The following is a 14,776-nucleotide window of genomic DNA, read 5'->3' on the forward strand; positions in this document are numbered from 1 at the left end:
GACATGACGGAGGTGTGTGTGTGTGTGTGTGCAGGGACATGACGGAGGTGTGTGTGTGTGTGTGTGCAGGGACATGACGGAGGTGTGTGTGTGTGTGTGTGCAGGGACATGACGGAGGTGTGTGTGTGTGTGTGTGCAGGGACATGACGGAGGTGTGTGTGTGTGTGTGTGCAGGGACATGACGGAGGTGGTGCACATCAAGGACAGGAAGGAGGTGATCCACGAGCTGAAGTTCTCTCCGGACGGCTCCCTCCTGGCGGTGGGGTCCAACGACGGCCTGGTGGACGTCTACGCCGTGGGACAGCGCTACAAGAAGGTGGGGGAGTGCGGCCGCTCCGCCTCCTTCATCACCCACCTGGACTGGTCCGTGGACAGCCGCTTCCTGCAGACCAACGACGGAGCGGGAGACAGACTGTTCTACAGGATGCCAGGTACCAAACAGCTGCTTCAGCTGCAAAGCTCCACATCCCCTCTCCTCTGTGATGATAAAGGAGTTGGATGTGTATCTAAACATGGTGAAAGCATCAAAACTAAATCCACACAATCCATATTAGAAAAGCGAGCCTCTAAACGAGCCGTTTGGACTTCCGTAACTTTGTGGCGTCACAAAGGTTCGCTCATTATCATTTCTGTAAGAAATAATAGACTAACAAAGTGTTTTTTTCAAAGCGGTCGAGCGGTCGTCATCGTTTATTACCGGAGAGTTTTCCCTACCTGTAGCCGCCGGGCCGCGGCGTCTCACGTTTCGCTCTCGAAACGGTTAGCCGATCGGAACGGAGGGGTCGTTAATATTAATGAGCCTTAAAGACACGGAGACAGAAACGGCCTGTTCTTGGTAAGGCTCAGAGAGATGCTGGAAAATGAACGTGGAGAAATGGATTGAGAGTGTTTTTGGTTCATGACACCACACACACAGCTTTGAATGGACAGAAAGACAAAATAAAACTCTGGACAGGAGAAGATGGAGCTTTAACAACCTGCTGCTGTCTCACCAGGCAGATAGAAATAATACTGGAACCAAAAATGGTTCTTTTAAGTGATGCCATTGAGGAACCATTTCTGGTTCCACAAAGAACCTTTCAATTAATTCTTAGTTATTTGACGGTGGCTGATGGCATAAATATGGAAAATAACCAAATCCCTCTATATCAGGGGTCTCAAACTCAATTTACCTGGGGGCCGCTGGAGGCAGAGTCTGGGTGAGGCTGGGCCGCATCAGGTATTCCACAAGAAAAGCTTTGTTAAAAAAAATCCAATCTTCTCAAATGTCTTTATTTTTATTTTTTAACACAAAATAAGATTTAAACGTCTTTATTAACAGTTCTTTAACCTCAATGGGTTCTTCTGAATATGAATTGTCCTGAACATGAATGGAACATTGAAGAACATGAACTGTACTTCTGAACATGGCTTTTCGGCTTTTTGAACGTCATTTCCGCTTCTTTTTCCTGTGACAGCAGCACGGCGGTCGGCGGATAATAGCCCGGTAGCAGTCTCCTTTGTTTTTGCGCTCGATGTTCATGTCTTTCATGATGACATGAACACCATGGCATTTGTAGATGGTAGAAAGTACCGGGATAGCGAGCGCAAAAAGGCGACTGCTCCCGGAGTGTTATCCGCCGTGCTGTTGTTACAGGAAAAAGAAGCGGAAATTACACCGTGCTGTTGTTGTTGTTGTCGTAGTCATAGAAACAAAAAAAACAAATGACATCATATAGAAATATATGTAGTGTTCATCGTGTGAGGCAATGCAAATAGCGCGATGCAAATAAAAAATAATGACCCACAAATAACGGTGCGACCCTATAATTGGTCCGGGTTACCGGGGACTGTTATCGCCGACGGACAGGTGTCGCTATGTGACTGCAGACTACATTAGGCTACATTGAGTTCCTTACTTTTCTTTTATCCCGTCGCGTACGCATCACTTTGACTTATTTTGTCAGAGAGAGACATATATACGTATAATGTCCCGCTGGGCAGCAACTTAAAAAACTTTTTTTTGGAAGTGTTGTGAACGCAGCGCGCTGGGACGAATGTCCGCGTGTGCCCAATAGAAACGAGGCAGCCAGCCAGGCACGGAAGAAAACTCTCCATGGCAACGCTGCTGTAACTTTCACTCATTGAGAAATGTTTCTCTGCTTGCATCAAGCCCGGTCGATGTCCCACCCCCGAGAGCCATATACCCCACCGTGATTGGTAGGTTCGTTCAGCTCCGCACACAATACTGTAAAGTGCCATCCATATAAAACTCGCGGGCCGCACTAACATTAAACTTTCATATTAAGGTGGGGGCCACAAAATATCGTCTCGCGGGCCGCAATTGGCCCGCGGGCCACGAGTTTGAGACCCATGCTCTATAGTATATATTGTGGTGTTGCAAATGACGCTCCGCTCCTCTGCTCTGCTCTCCTCCTCTCTCCTCTCTCCTCTCTCCTCTCCTCTCTCCTCTCTCCTCTCCTCTCTCCTCTCCTCTCTCCTCTCTCCTCTCCTCTCCTCTCTCCTCTCCTCTCCTCCTCTCTCCTCTCCTCTCCTCCTCTCCTCTCAGCGGGGAAGTCGCTCACTAAGGAGGAGGCGAAGGGGGTCCACTGGATGACGTGGACCGGTGTTGTCGGGTCGGAGGTGAACGGGATCTGGCCTAAATATTCCACGGTGACCGATGTGAACTCTGTGGACGCAAACTACAGCAGCGGAGTTCTGGTGACCGGAGACGACTTCGGCCTGGTGAAGCTCTTCAGGTTCCCCTGCCTCAAGAAAGGTCCGTCCGGTTCAGCTCACGCTTCTGTCAGCCAGCATTAGACCGCACAGTTTGCACTCGAGCTTCTGGTTTGTCAAACGGGAGGCGAATTGTTTGCTGCAGGAACTCCTGTGGTCACCAAGAAGTTAGCCTTTCTTATTTTGTCCATGTCTTTTATTTTGTACTTCAGACAGTATGAAAGCCAGTCACCTTAGAGGACGACGCTCTGTACTGTAATTTCAGGGATTTGGGTGATGCAGATGGGACTCTGACTCTATGTTAGAACAACTAAACCCCAAACCCAAATCTGTGGTGAAGCCTGACATCTAATGGTGAAAAGTAGGAAACTGAACTGGCCATCTGCTATTGGCTGGCCAGTGCAGTACCTACTTTTCACCATTAGGTGTCAGGCTTCACCACAGGTTTGGGTTTGGGGTTTAGTGACTCTTAGATGCTGAAACAGATCAGATCTGAAAAACAAATTGGATTTACCTGCAGACTGAAGAACAGATCGCAGTCACTTGATATTATTTCTTTAGTAATATCTCTCAGGTGACTGTGGGATGAGATATGAACAAAACAGGCTGTTATTTATGGTGTTTATTGGCACTTTAGTCACAGGAGCCTGAACCCTGAGCTGAGGTCCTGCCACTAGCTGCTACTGCACAGTCCATCTCTAATGTCTTAACCCTAAGAGATATCTGATGTGGTCCATCTGTCTGATAGAACCAAACCTCATTAATTCCTCTCTGTGCCTCATTATTCGGTGTTTCTGCGTCTCGTTCATCAAACAGCGGCTAAGTTTAAGAAGTACATCGGTCACTCCGCCCATGTGACCAACGTGCGCTGGTCCAGCGACCTGCAGTGGGTGATCAGCACCGGCGGCGCCGACCACGCCGTCTTCCAGTGGAGGTTCCTGCCGGAGGGCGTGATGAACGGCGTGCTGGAGCCGCTGCTGCAGGGTGAGACGCTCCGACCAATCACATCGTTTCCAACACAACGGAAAGTGTGGAAAACTAATTTGATCATTTCCAGGACTTCAAAAGTTTGGGAAGTGCATGAAAAGTCCAGAAAAGTATGGAAGAATTTTGTTGTTTAGCCCTGAAACAGCTAACAGTTTTATATAACTGTTGATCCATCCAGTTAGTTATAGTGTAGAATAATGTTCAGCTGTACAGTGTCTGGTGGAGTTGACAGTAGTAGCACTAGTGGCAGTAACAGCAGCAGTAGTAGTACTAGTAGTAATAACAGCAGCAGTAGTAGTACTAGTAGTAATAACAGTAGCAGTAGTAGTAGCAGTACTAGTAGTAGTCACAGCAGTAATAGTATTAGTAGCAGTAGTAGTAGAGTTAATAAAAGTAGTAACAGCAGCAGTATCTTACAGCTTCAAAACTTTGGATTCTTTTAATGAGAAATCTAATTGTCTTCTAGTTTATGGGAATTTAGTTTAGGAAATCATTTGAGTTTGGTCTGAATCTATTTAGAAAAGCAGATGACATGTAGAAAAGTTACACGCCAAATAAGTGACTCCATCACATGAAATGTGACATTAGTCATATAGAATAATGTTGAGCAGTACAGTGATGCGGTCAGACGGTCCAGCTGCTGTCAGACCGAACATCTTCAGGTCCAGATCAGAAGGCATGAAGGTCTGGAAACAGTCTTACACTTTAAACTGGAGGCTGTGAACGGAATCTGAGCAGCTGGGAGGAGAACCTGGAGGTAGAAAAACGTAGACAGGTTTGATATTTTGGTGACAGAACCTTCAGATCCAGATCCAGACTGAATGAAACGTCTGATGGTGTGTCCGTTTGGTTTCAGAGGGTTACGCCGACTCCAACAGCGGAGAGTCCGACTCGGACGTGTCCGACGTCCCGGAGCTCGACTCCGACATCGAACAGGAAGCTCAGACCAGCTACGAACGCCAGGTGAGCAGAAGACACCAGAAAACACCAGAATACACCAGAATACACCAGAAAACACAAGAATACACCAGAATACACCAGAATACACCAGAAAACACCAGAAAACACAAGAATACACCAGAATACACCAGAATACACCAGAAAACACCAGAAAACACAAGAATACACCAGAATACACCAGAATACACCAGAAAACACAAGAATACACCAGAAGACACCAGAAAACACCAGAAAACACCAGAAGACACCAGAAAACACAAGAATACACCAGAATACACCAGAATACACCAGAAAACACAAGAAGACACCAGAATACACCAGAATACACCAGAAGACACCAGAAGACACCAGAAAACACCAGAATACACCAGAATACACCAGAATACACCAGAAAACACAAGAAGACACCAGAAAACACCAGAATACACCAGAATACACCAGAAGACACCAGAAAACACAAGAAAACACCAGAAAACACCAGAAAACACCAGAATACACCAGAATACACCAGAATACACAAGAATACACCAGAAAACACCAGAATACACCAGAATACACCAGAAAACACAAGAAGACACCAGAAAACACCAGAATACACCAGAAAACACAAGAAGACACCAGAAAACACCAGAAAACACCAGAAAACACAAGAATACACCAGAATACACCAGAAAACACCAGAAGACACCAGAAAACACCAGAATACACCAGAAAACACAAGAAGACACCAGAAAACACCAGAATACACCAGAATACACCAGAAGACACCAGAAAACACCAGAAAACACCAGAAAACACAAGAATACACCAGAATACACCAGAAAACACAAGAAGACACCAGAAAACACCAGAATACACCAGAAAACACAAGAAGACACCAGAAAACACCAGAATACACCAGAATACACCAGAAGACACCAGAAAACACAAGAAAACACCAGAAAACACCAGAAAACACCAGAATACACCAGAATACACCAGAATACACAAGAATACACCAGAAAACACCAGAATACACCAGAATACACCAGAAAACACAAGAAGACACCAGAAAACACCAGAATACACCAGAAAACACAAGAAGACACCAGAAAACACCAGAATACACCAGAAAACACAAGAATACACCAGAATACACCAGAAGACACCAGAAAACACCAGAAAACACCAGAATACATCAGAATACACCAGAATACACCAGAAAACACCAGAAGACACCAGAAGAGACCAGAAGACACCAGAAAACACCAGAAGACACCAGAAAACACCAGAAAACACAAGAATACACCAGAAGACACCAGAAGACACCAGAAGACACCAGAAGACACCAGAAGACACCAGAAAACACAAGAATACACCAGAAGACACCAGAAGACACCAGAAAACACCAGAAAACACAAGAATACACCAGAATACACCAGAATACACCAGAAACACAAGAATACACCAGAAAACACAAGAATACACCAGAAGACACCAGAAAACACCAGAAGACACCAGAATACACCAGAATACACCAGAAAACACCAGAATACACCAGAAGACACCAGAAAACACCAGAATACACCAGAATACACCAGAATACACCAGAATACACCAGAAAACACAAGAAGACACCAGAAAACACCAGAATACACCAGAATACACCAGAATACACCAGAATACACCAGAAAACACAAGAAGACACCAGAATACACCAGAATACACCAGAATACACCAGAAAACACAAGAATACACCAGAAGACACCAGAAGACACCAGAAGACACCAGAATATACCAGAATACACCAGAAGACACCAGAAGACACCAGAATACACCAGAAAACACCAGAAGACACCAGAATACACCAGAAGACACCAGAAGACACCAGAAGACACCAGAATACACCAGAAAACACCAGAATACACCAGAATACACCAGAAAACACCAGAATATACCAGAAAACACCAGAAAACACCAGAATACACCAGAATACACCAGAAAACACAAGAATACACCATAACATACCAGAATACACCATAATACACCAGAAGACACCAGAATACACCAGAAGACACCAGAAGACACCAGAATACACCAGAAAACACCAGAAGACACCAGAATACACCAGAAAACACCAGAAGACACCAGAAGACACCAGAAGACACCAGAAAACACAAGAATACACCAGAAGACACCAGAAAACACAAGAATACACAAGAATACACCAGAATACACCAGAAAACACCAGAATACACCAGAAAACACCAGAATACACCAGAATATACCAGAATACACCAGAGTACACCAGAAAACACAAGAATACACCATAATACACCAGAAAACACAAGAATACACCAGTAAACACTGGTTCAATAAGCCACAGTCTGCTGGTTTAACAAGTGTAGTAAATAATTTGTCGGTAAGTTTTCATGGCTGTCAAACAACTGCAGGATCATTAAAATGTTTTAAAAAAAAGTCTCAAAATGCTAACAAGAGACGAGTCGTGTTGCATTTTAAGACTTCAAGAAAAAACATTTGAATGATCCTGCTGCTGTTTGACAGCCGTGAAAAGGAAACGACAAATTATTTACACCAAATACATTTCACACCAATTATTAGAACACAGAAAAAACAACCACAGAAAATGTAGATTTTTTGATTTGCCCATAGAGACAGAGACACTTCTCCTGTGCCGTACTTTGTGGGCGTGGCAGTTTGAAATCACACTGACTGTTCTTATCTGTGTTATGGTAGCAGTGTCTGCTAATTCACCCAAACACATTGGGTTCTGTCCACTTGCTGGCAGGTTAGCTGCAGGTTAGCTGCTGGTTAGCTGCAGGTTAGCTGCTGGTTAGCTGCAGGTTAGCTGCAGGTTAGCTGCTGGTTAGCTGCAGGTTAGCTGCAGGTTAGCTGCAGGTTAGCTGCTGGTTAGCTGCAGGTTAGCTGCAGGTTAGCTGCTGGTTAGCTGCAGGTTAGCTGCTGGTTAGCTGCAGGTTAGCTGCAGGTTAGCTGCAGGTTAGCTGCTGGTTAGCTGCAGGTTAGCTGCTGGTTAGCAGACACAGCATTGGGTTTTTCCTCAATCCAGTATTTTAAAAAGATGACAGTTAGTCTGACACAGTGATTGCTCATTGTGTCGTCTCTTCATATAATATTCTGCTGGATTACATTAAACAGAGAATTGGCAGAATGCTTAGTAAAAAAGCGGTGTGATTTTTTACATTTTGGCTTACTTGAACAAATCATGAAGGTTTTAGTAACAAATGTTGAACTCTTCCACATCACGTTAGATTCAAACATCCCGTCCCTCTCTGACTCTGTTCAACATGTTCAACACGTTCAACACGTTCAACATGTTCAACACGATGCTTTATTGTAAATCTGTCAGCCAACTCTGACTGAACCAAACTGAACTGAAACCATGTGACTGAACCAGTGAGCTGGTTTGAGCTTCATGTTCCCACACTGTTCCTCTGAACCTGAACTGTGTCTGCAGGTCTACAAGGAGGATCTGCCTCAGCTGAGGAAGAAGCTGATTGGTTCACTGAAGCGTCAGAAAGCTCCGGAGGAGGGGCTTCGCCTGCAGTTCGTCCACGGGTAACGCCTCCGCAAAATATACAACAAAACTACAATAATAATGAAACATTTACTTCTGCCCAGCAACATAGCTCTGTTATCAGTATGAGTGGTGATTTTCAATTAGTGTTATGTGATCACAGGTGTGTTTACCAGGTGCAACCAGAGGTGGGGACTTGAGTCACATGACTTGGACTCGAGTCGAGTTAGAAACCTTTTCAAGTCATCAAAGTACAAGTCAAAGTCAAGTCCCAAGTCACCAGAACCCAAGTCAAGCCAAGTCTCAAGTCTTCTCTTTATGCATCAAGTTGAGTCTCAAGCAATTCAAATTGTGACTCAAGTCCAAGTCATGTGACTCAAATCCAAGTCATGTGACTCAAGTCCAAGTCATGTGACTCGAGTCCAAATCATGTGACTCGAGTCCAAGTCATGTGACTGGAGTCCCCACCTCTGGTGTGAATGTAAATGAACTAAATACAAAAATACAACAAAGTGAACTTTCCCAGTCTGGTTCGGACAGAGAAGCAGCTGGAGGATCAGAGTCTGAGCGTCTGCTGTCCTGTGACTGAAGTGGTCCTGATTGTGGTCTTTCTTCCTCAGGTACCGCGGCTGCGACTGCCGTAACAACCTGTTCTACAGCCAGGCGGGGGAGGTGGTGTACCACGTGGCGGCGGTGGCGGTGGTCTACAACCGCCCGCAGCACAGCCAGCGCTTCTACCTGGGACACGACGACGACATCCTCAGCCTCACCGTCCACCCGCTGAAGGACTACGTCGCCTCCGGACAGGTAGGCTCAGCCAATCAGGACGCATCGGGTCAACTTCAGCTTCCTGCGCTCGTCTGTCTTTCTCTTCGCTCGTCTGTCATCCATGATCATGTGAGGGAAGATTCGTCCATCTATACAACTGAAACGTCGGGTTCCAGAAGTAAAAGTCCTGTTCATTTTCCTCATAGGGAGTTTCATTATCAGCCGTAAGGTTTTAACAGTGTGAGGTCGACTCGCCATGAGCGTCAGACTGTCAATCCACTAGATATGAAGAGTTTTATTCCAAAATGAGATATCCACCATTTGAAAACAAAGGCACCTGCTCCAGCCAAATGATGGCTTGTATTAAAGTTTAATCCATTATGGGTAAGATCTTCGTCATCTTAAGAGAAAACAGGTATGGTTTTCTAGCATAGAATAATTAGCATTTTTTAAATATTGACTGATGAAATTTAGTATGTAGTAAGTGGATATATAGTGTTTTGGAATGAAACCCTTCACATGTTCCTGTAGAAGCCGTCAGTCAATCTGATTTCAACATTGTTGTTAAGAAATCCTGTTTAATTTCTGAGTTCTTTGTGAAATACTACACTACCCATAAGCTTTAGCGAGTTCCCACCAATCAGAGACGTTGCTGTTACCATGGAAACGTTACCCGCTCCAAAGTTGTGCTGGAGAAGAAACGTTAGCTGACCGGCAGCCTGGATCAAATTTTACTGTCAGACATAATGAAAGTATTCCTACACACAGTGACCTCACCTTGGTGTGTGTGTGTGTGTGTGTGTGTGCCTGTGTGTGTGTGTGTGTGTGTGTGTGTGTGTGTGTGTGTGTGTGCAGGTTGGGAGGGACCCAGCCATCCATGTCTGGGACATCCAGACTCTGAAGTGTCTCTCTCTACTGAAAGGCCATCACAGCAGAGGAGTGTGTGCCTTAGAGTTCACAGGTACAGAAACTCCTGACCTCCCAGCATGCACTTCACCTCCATCTCTAAACCCTAAATCACATCCTTCAAAATGTTGAAATGTAAAATATGTAGGAACCTTGACCTGTTTAACATGAGCTGAAGACACTGTGCGTTCAGACATTATAACAGTGTGAATGTTGTGAAGAGATGAGCTTCGTAGCTTCACTCTGTTTCTGTCTCCTGGTCCAGTGGACGGGAAGAGCCTCGTCTCCGTGGGAATCGATGAGTGTCACTCCATCGTCATCTGGGACTGGAAGAAAGGAGAGAGGCTCGCTAAAGCAAGGTACCGACCTGTCTGTCAACTTTACAACCCTGACCCGTCTGTCAACTTTACAACCCTGACCCGTCTGTCGACTTTACAACCCTGACCCGTCTGTCAACTTTACAACCCTGACCCGTCTGTCAACTTTACAACCCTGACCCGTCTGTCAACTTTACAACCCTGACCCGTCTGTCAACTTTACAACCCTGACCCGTCTGTCAACTTTACAACCCCGACCCGTCTGTCAACTTTACAACCCCGACCCGTCTGTCAACTTTACAACCCTGACCCGTCTGTCAACTTTACAACCCCGACCCGTCTGTCAACTTTACAACCCCGACCCGTCTGTCAACTTTACAACCCCGACCCGTCTGTCAACTTTACAACCCCGACCCGTCTGTCAACTTTACAACCCCGACCCGTCTGTCAACTTTACAACCCTGACCCGTCTGTCAACTTTACAACCCCGACCCGTCTGTCAACTTTACAACCCCGACCCGTCTGTCAACTTTACAACCCCGACCCGTCTGTCAACTTTACAACCCCGACCCGTCTGTCAACTTTACAACCCTGACCGGTCTGTCAACTTTACAACCCTGACCCGTCTGTCAACTTTACAACCCCGACCCGTCTGTCAACTTTACAACCCTGACCCGTCTGTCAACTTTACAACCCCGACCCGTCTGTCAACTTTACAACCCCGACCCGTCTGTCAACTTTACAACCCCGACCCGTCTGTCAACTTTACAACCCTGACCGGTCTGTCAACTTTACAACCCCGACCCATCTGTCAACTTTACAAATCTGACCCGTCTGTCAACTTTACAACCCCATCCAGTCTGTCAACTTTACAACTCTGACCAGTTTGTCAACTTTACAACCCCGTCCAGTCTGTCCATCAACTTTACAACCCCGTCCAGTCTGTCCATCAACTTTACAACCCCGTCCAGTCTGTCAACTATACTAACCCACATGGTGACAATGGTACAAACATAAGCTTTAACTTCAGTCGGGGGGGGGTTTAAAAAACAATTCATTCAACTCATTAGCAACTAAAATCCAGATGAAAAAAGTCGGTCATTGGGCATGGGATCCAGGGGAGGAAGGACTCAGATGGAATAAAAATAATTTAGCTCAAGACATTTGGAAATGAAAATACTGTTACAAAATGAATGGAAGCAATTAAGTGTAATGAGACTTAAGAAAAATGTGGAATTAATGACCTAACATGGACATCACACTATCTGCTATCCAACATATCTGCTCTATTAGCAAAAGGAAAGCAGAGAGTTGAATATGGAAACAATTTGAATTTAATTGACAAAGTGGAACATTTTCCTTAAATATGACTTGATGGACTTAAGGTGAAGTGATTGCAGGGATGAGATTTTACATGATTGTATGATTTAAAGTTCCAGGTCCAGTTCTAGGTTTGGATGCAATAAAAGGACAGCTATTACACGATGAATCACATAGACTTCTATAAAACCTCAACTCTCCCTTTAAAGTGAAAGAAAGGTTTTATCAATGAATCACATTCTGCCAAACATTTAGAATAATATAGAATAATATGCCTACATAACGATGTGTTTGACTGAGGCCTTCCTCTGTCTGCAGGGGCCATAAAGACAAGATCTTTGTGGTGAAGAGCAACCCGTTCCGGATGGACAAACTGGTCTCTGTGGGCATGAAGCACATCAAGTTCTGGCAACACTCAGGTAAAACAAACTGCTCTCCATCCTGAACCACAGCTGCCATATCTTCCTCCTTCACCTGCTCTGAAAAGGCCCTTGTCTTGTTTGTTGTCTTTTATTTCTTTCCCTTCACTTCTCTATCATCATGATCAGTCCAGGGGTGTGACAGGCCTTCTAAAAGAAAATATGTTTGAATTTTGAGATATATTTTGGATAAATGGAATATAATAATGGAAATAGTGTTGAAATATTAGTGACAAAGAATATACGTATATTAAATGGGGCAAATATCGTAAGTATATCTATAGTTAAAAATGATATGTGAACGGCATCGTATACAAATTCTGACACTAGATTAGTATTGAGCCACAAGGTGTGAGAATACACTGCTGTTTCCATGTGGACTTTATGACATGAAAAATGCTACATTACTGTATTGATGCCAGATGTGAACGAGAGAGAATGTAGTTTATTTTTATTATTATTATTATTATTATTATTATTATGTTGCTTTAATGTGTACGTGTGTGTATGTATGTGTATATACATGTATATATATGTGTATATGTATGTGTGTATATGTATATACCATATATACCGTATATACTGTATATGTGTTTTTTATTATAGCCCTCATTATTTGTCTATCTGTATGTATTTGTTATAAAATCAGAAAACTCAATCAAATACAAATCATAAAAAAAAATAATATTAATTAAAAGGGAATAAGGACAGGATTAGTTCTGCAGTCTTCTGTACCGTAGGATGTAGAGAGGAAAGCGATGGTGGAATTTAGCCAAGAGAAGGAAGTTCTTCTGGAGAGTTCAGATCAGTGAGGACTTGAGGTGATCCACCTCGCTCGGCCTCATGGTCCCTCCAGTAGAGATCCAACTGAACTGGGACGCTTTGAGGCTTAAAGCTTCTGACGGTTGATGAATGATTCATCTTAAGATCACATTCATTCCTCTCTCTGTTAATGCAGAGGATCTGAAGCCCTGTTGTCATCACTAGCTTCTCAGTGTGAACATGATGCTGACTGGTCCGGTTCCAGAGATCACCTCCAGTATGATCAAGTTCATCATTCAGAGGATCCCGTCTGTAAACCTGCTCTCATTTAGTTAGACAGAGACTTAGTTTCCCTCCTGTTCTTTAAAAAGTACCAGAATTTGTTTTTGTGCCTTGGATGATTTTGTAAGAATATGTTTCAAATAAGAACCAAATAACTTTTTCAGTAAGTACAATAAAAGTATAGGAATTTGTCACGGTGGCGTTGGTGCAGGCAGTATGAAGTCCAGCAGCTCTTCAGGCTCCTGGACAGTCAGAATTTTCCAGTTTGCGTTAAAGAAAGTGTTTTCTTTCCCAGGTGGCGGCCTGACGTTCAAGAGGGGGATCTTCGGGAACCTGGGCCGGCAGGAGACCATGATGTCGGCGTGTTACGGTCGCTCCGAGGACCTGGTGTTCTCCGGAGCCACCAACGGAGACGTCTACATCTGGAGAGACACCACGCTCATCAAGACCATCAAGGCCCACGACGGCCCCGTGTTCGCCATGTGCTCCCTGGACAAGGTGCACACCTGCTGCTGGGGACGGAGGGGCGGGGCTTAGTAAATAATAATGATGATGATAATAATAAGATGAAGCAGAAGAACACGTAGATTTGTGTAATGCTTTTCTTAACAAAGTTACAAAGTGCAGTAAAAGTAACAGAACAAAACAAACATATTGATAACCAATCAGCTCTGCCGGCTCCGTTAAGGCTCAGAGCTCGTTAAGGACATAATTCGTTAAGGACAGTACTCGTTAACATCAGAACTCGTTAAAACCTGAAGTCTGTCATGGCTCAGAAACACTGGACTTACAACCGAGGAAATTAACGGACTAATTCACCCAAAAAAGGAAGTTCTCCTCCCTTCATGTCAACACTGGTGAAGTTTGTTTGTCCACAGAACACAGAGAGTTAGCTGGAGAACACTTCAGTTGTTCTGCAGAAGACAGACATGGAGCTGGTCTGTCTTCTGCAGAACTGAAGTGTTCTGCTTCTGGTTCTTCACAGCTGGAGGTGAACATGTTCTGGCTTCATCCTGCTGTACAGACTTCAGGCTGGGCTTCATCCTGCTGTACATATCTGTGTGTTGGACCCACAGTCGATCGTTTGGCTTCAGAACAGATGGGTTCTGAGTCATTTTATGGTCATTTTTGCCCTTTTTGGGACTCTAAAGAAACAGCTCATGGACATACAAACTTCACTGGTGTTTCTTTGTTTTTTTAAAGGTTCATTTTTTGGCATTGTGCTTCGTTAGACAGTCACAGTAGAGAGAGAGAAAGGACTCTCTACCAGCTGAGGCCCGGGACGCTCCCCTCGCTGCTGCTTCAGATGACATCAGGGTGACTTGTGTTGTGTCCTGCAGGGCTTTGTGACGGGGGGGAAGGACGGCGTGGTGGAGCTGTGGGACGACATGTTCGAACGCTGTCTGAAGAGCTACGCCATCAAGAGGGCCGCGCTCTCCCCCTCCTCTAAAGGTCCGCCTTCTTCTTCTTCTGCACCTGATATTTAGAGCAAATGAAACTTTAATCATCGCTGTGGGAGATCGTTTTGGTCTGAAAAGATTAACATATTTTTACTGTAAGAATTTAGGTTAACGCTTTATTTTCCGGGTCCATAATTTCGTAATAATTTCCTAGAAAGGAACTGTTCATTTCTTAGGAAGTTTCCTGGAGAGAACCATGACATTATGCATTAATTATAGTGAGAATAGAGAAAGAGTTGAATGGTAGTTGGTAAGTTCCTCCAATTTCTTCTGTTGTTTCCAAGACAGAACCATGAAATGATGTAGTAGTTATATAGAAAATTAGAAATTCAACAAATAACTATA

At 44.3% G+C, this 14,776-nt stretch overlaps 1 protein-coding gene across 1 annotated transcript in view; it reads left to right on the plus strand.

The window, feature by feature from the left end:
* LOC139912442 (echinoderm microtubule-associated protein-like 6) overlaps positions 1 to 14,776 on the plus strand; it is a 63,157-nt gene that overhangs the window by 19,858 nt on the left and 28,523 nt on the right. The window contains 11 exon segments of the mRNA XM_078282574.1: positions 175 to 431; positions 2,549 to 2,758; positions 3,532 to 3,699; positions 4,559 to 4,665; positions 8,138 to 8,238; positions 8,818 to 9,004; positions 9,821 to 9,926; positions 10,137 to 10,230; positions 11,827 to 11,927; positions 13,267 to 13,469; positions 14,312 to 14,443. Coding sequence (XP_078138700.1) covers positions 175 to 431; positions 2,549 to 2,758; positions 3,532 to 3,699; positions 4,559 to 4,665; positions 8,138 to 8,238; positions 8,818 to 9,004; positions 9,821 to 9,926; positions 10,137 to 10,230; positions 11,827 to 11,927; positions 13,267 to 13,469; positions 14,312 to 14,443 — 1,666 coding nt within the window.

Source organism: Centroberyx gerrardi, chromosome 3 (genome assembly GCF_048128805.1).
Source record: "Centroberyx gerrardi isolate f3 chromosome 3, fCenGer3.hap1.cur.20231027, whole genome shotgun sequence".
Taxonomy (NCBI): domain Eukaryota; kingdom Metazoa; phylum Chordata; class Actinopteri; order Beryciformes; family Berycidae; genus Centroberyx; species Centroberyx gerrardi.